General features: G+C 40.7%; 1 protein-coding gene across 1 annotated transcript in view; it reads left to right on the top strand.

Annotated features, from left to right (window-relative positions):
• The window catches only part of H257_16972 (hypothetical protein), a gene marked incomplete at both ends in the record, with an annotated part of 491 nt that extends 345 nt beyond the window's left edge, over positions 1-146 (top strand). The window contains one exon of the mRNA XM_009845596.1: positions 128-146. Coding sequence (XP_009843898.1) covers positions 128-146 — 19 coding nt within the window. The remainder of the gene's footprint in view (positions 1-127) is intronic.
• Between the last annotated feature and the right edge of the window lie 1,076 nt (positions 147-1,222).

The following is a 1,222-nucleotide window of genomic DNA, read 5'->3' as shown; positions in this document are numbered from 1 at the left end:
TGGAACCAATTTTTCATTTGCTAAAAATATCTACTTGGAACAGGCCCTTATGCGACTCCCTCACTTTTGCATATTTTAACAGCATCTCCAACGCATCCCCAAATACTATTCTCAACTATTCAAGCAGGTGCAGTCGGACCCTGTGAACCTCCACATCGATTTGAGATTGGTGCATTTCGGAGATTTTATTTCAAGAGGTTTAAATTAACAGTAAGGAGTATTTTGGCTTTGTCAACTCAGAAGTGATGCCAGAAAACTCGAGTGTTTGGATAATTAACTTTGAATTACTACTGTACATTCCGTAAATCCCCGTACAGTAACGTAATGTAAGATAGTGCATCAATTTTCAGTTTTGGTCCAATTTGCGTCCATTTTTTCAGAGCCATTGCTCCGCCACTAATTCGAATTAACAAATTCTGCGAGTATGGTGTGAAAAATGATTCACGGAGCATATTTTAATGTTCCGAGATGCTCGTTTTACCGACGATTGTGATTTGTAAGCAATTGATATATAGAACAAATTGAAACGAGTTTTCAGCCGAATCTATTTTCCGAACCATTGAAAATACTTTAGCAAGGAATCTATTTGAATTCACATTAGTAGAAATACGTAGAAAATAAAGAGTTCACATTCCTGCGACATAAATTTTACTGAACTGAATATTACTCAGTGTCGATGATATTTTGACCCTGAATTTACCCCCACCCCAACACTGAATTCGACACTGAAACTGAGTTTTAGAACCCCGCGCCCTGAGTCTTGACCATTCTATACCGGTACGGAGTTTTCACTGCGCCAAATTAATCTAATAAAGAGATCTGTATGGTATACAAACTAGTCTACACGAAATACTTGTTGGTTTCCCGTTCTCTCCAAAGTAGTTGTCGACAATCTGCTGGTGCCCACCAGCCCAGTTCCGATCCAAGTTTGGCTGGCGACCGCGACGAGACCCGCTCCATGATCGTGAGTGCACAGCTGCGGCTTGGCGGACGGGTTCTTGGGCTGCCGTACTTATGATGACATCGATTTCCTCGTCGGACGAATGCTTCAGTTGATTCCACAACTGCATGAGTCGGTCATTCTATTGGGTGGACTTCGAAATGACCATGCATATCTTATCTATTTATACTGTATTAATTTTCGCAGAATTGCGGTAAAGGTCACTGTCACGATGCGAACGAATATCCTTCACACTCAATTTTTTTTAATTCAGTGCAGAAT

This window comes from Aphanomyces astaci (genome assembly GCF_000520075.1).
Source record: "Aphanomyces astaci strain APO3 unplaced genomic scaffold supercont1.95, whole genome shotgun sequence".
Classification (NCBI taxonomy): Eukaryota; Oomycota; class Saprolegniomycetes; order Saprolegniales; family Verrucalvaceae; genus Aphanomyces; species Aphanomyces astaci.
This window is presented reverse-complemented; position numbering and strand designations above follow the sequence as displayed.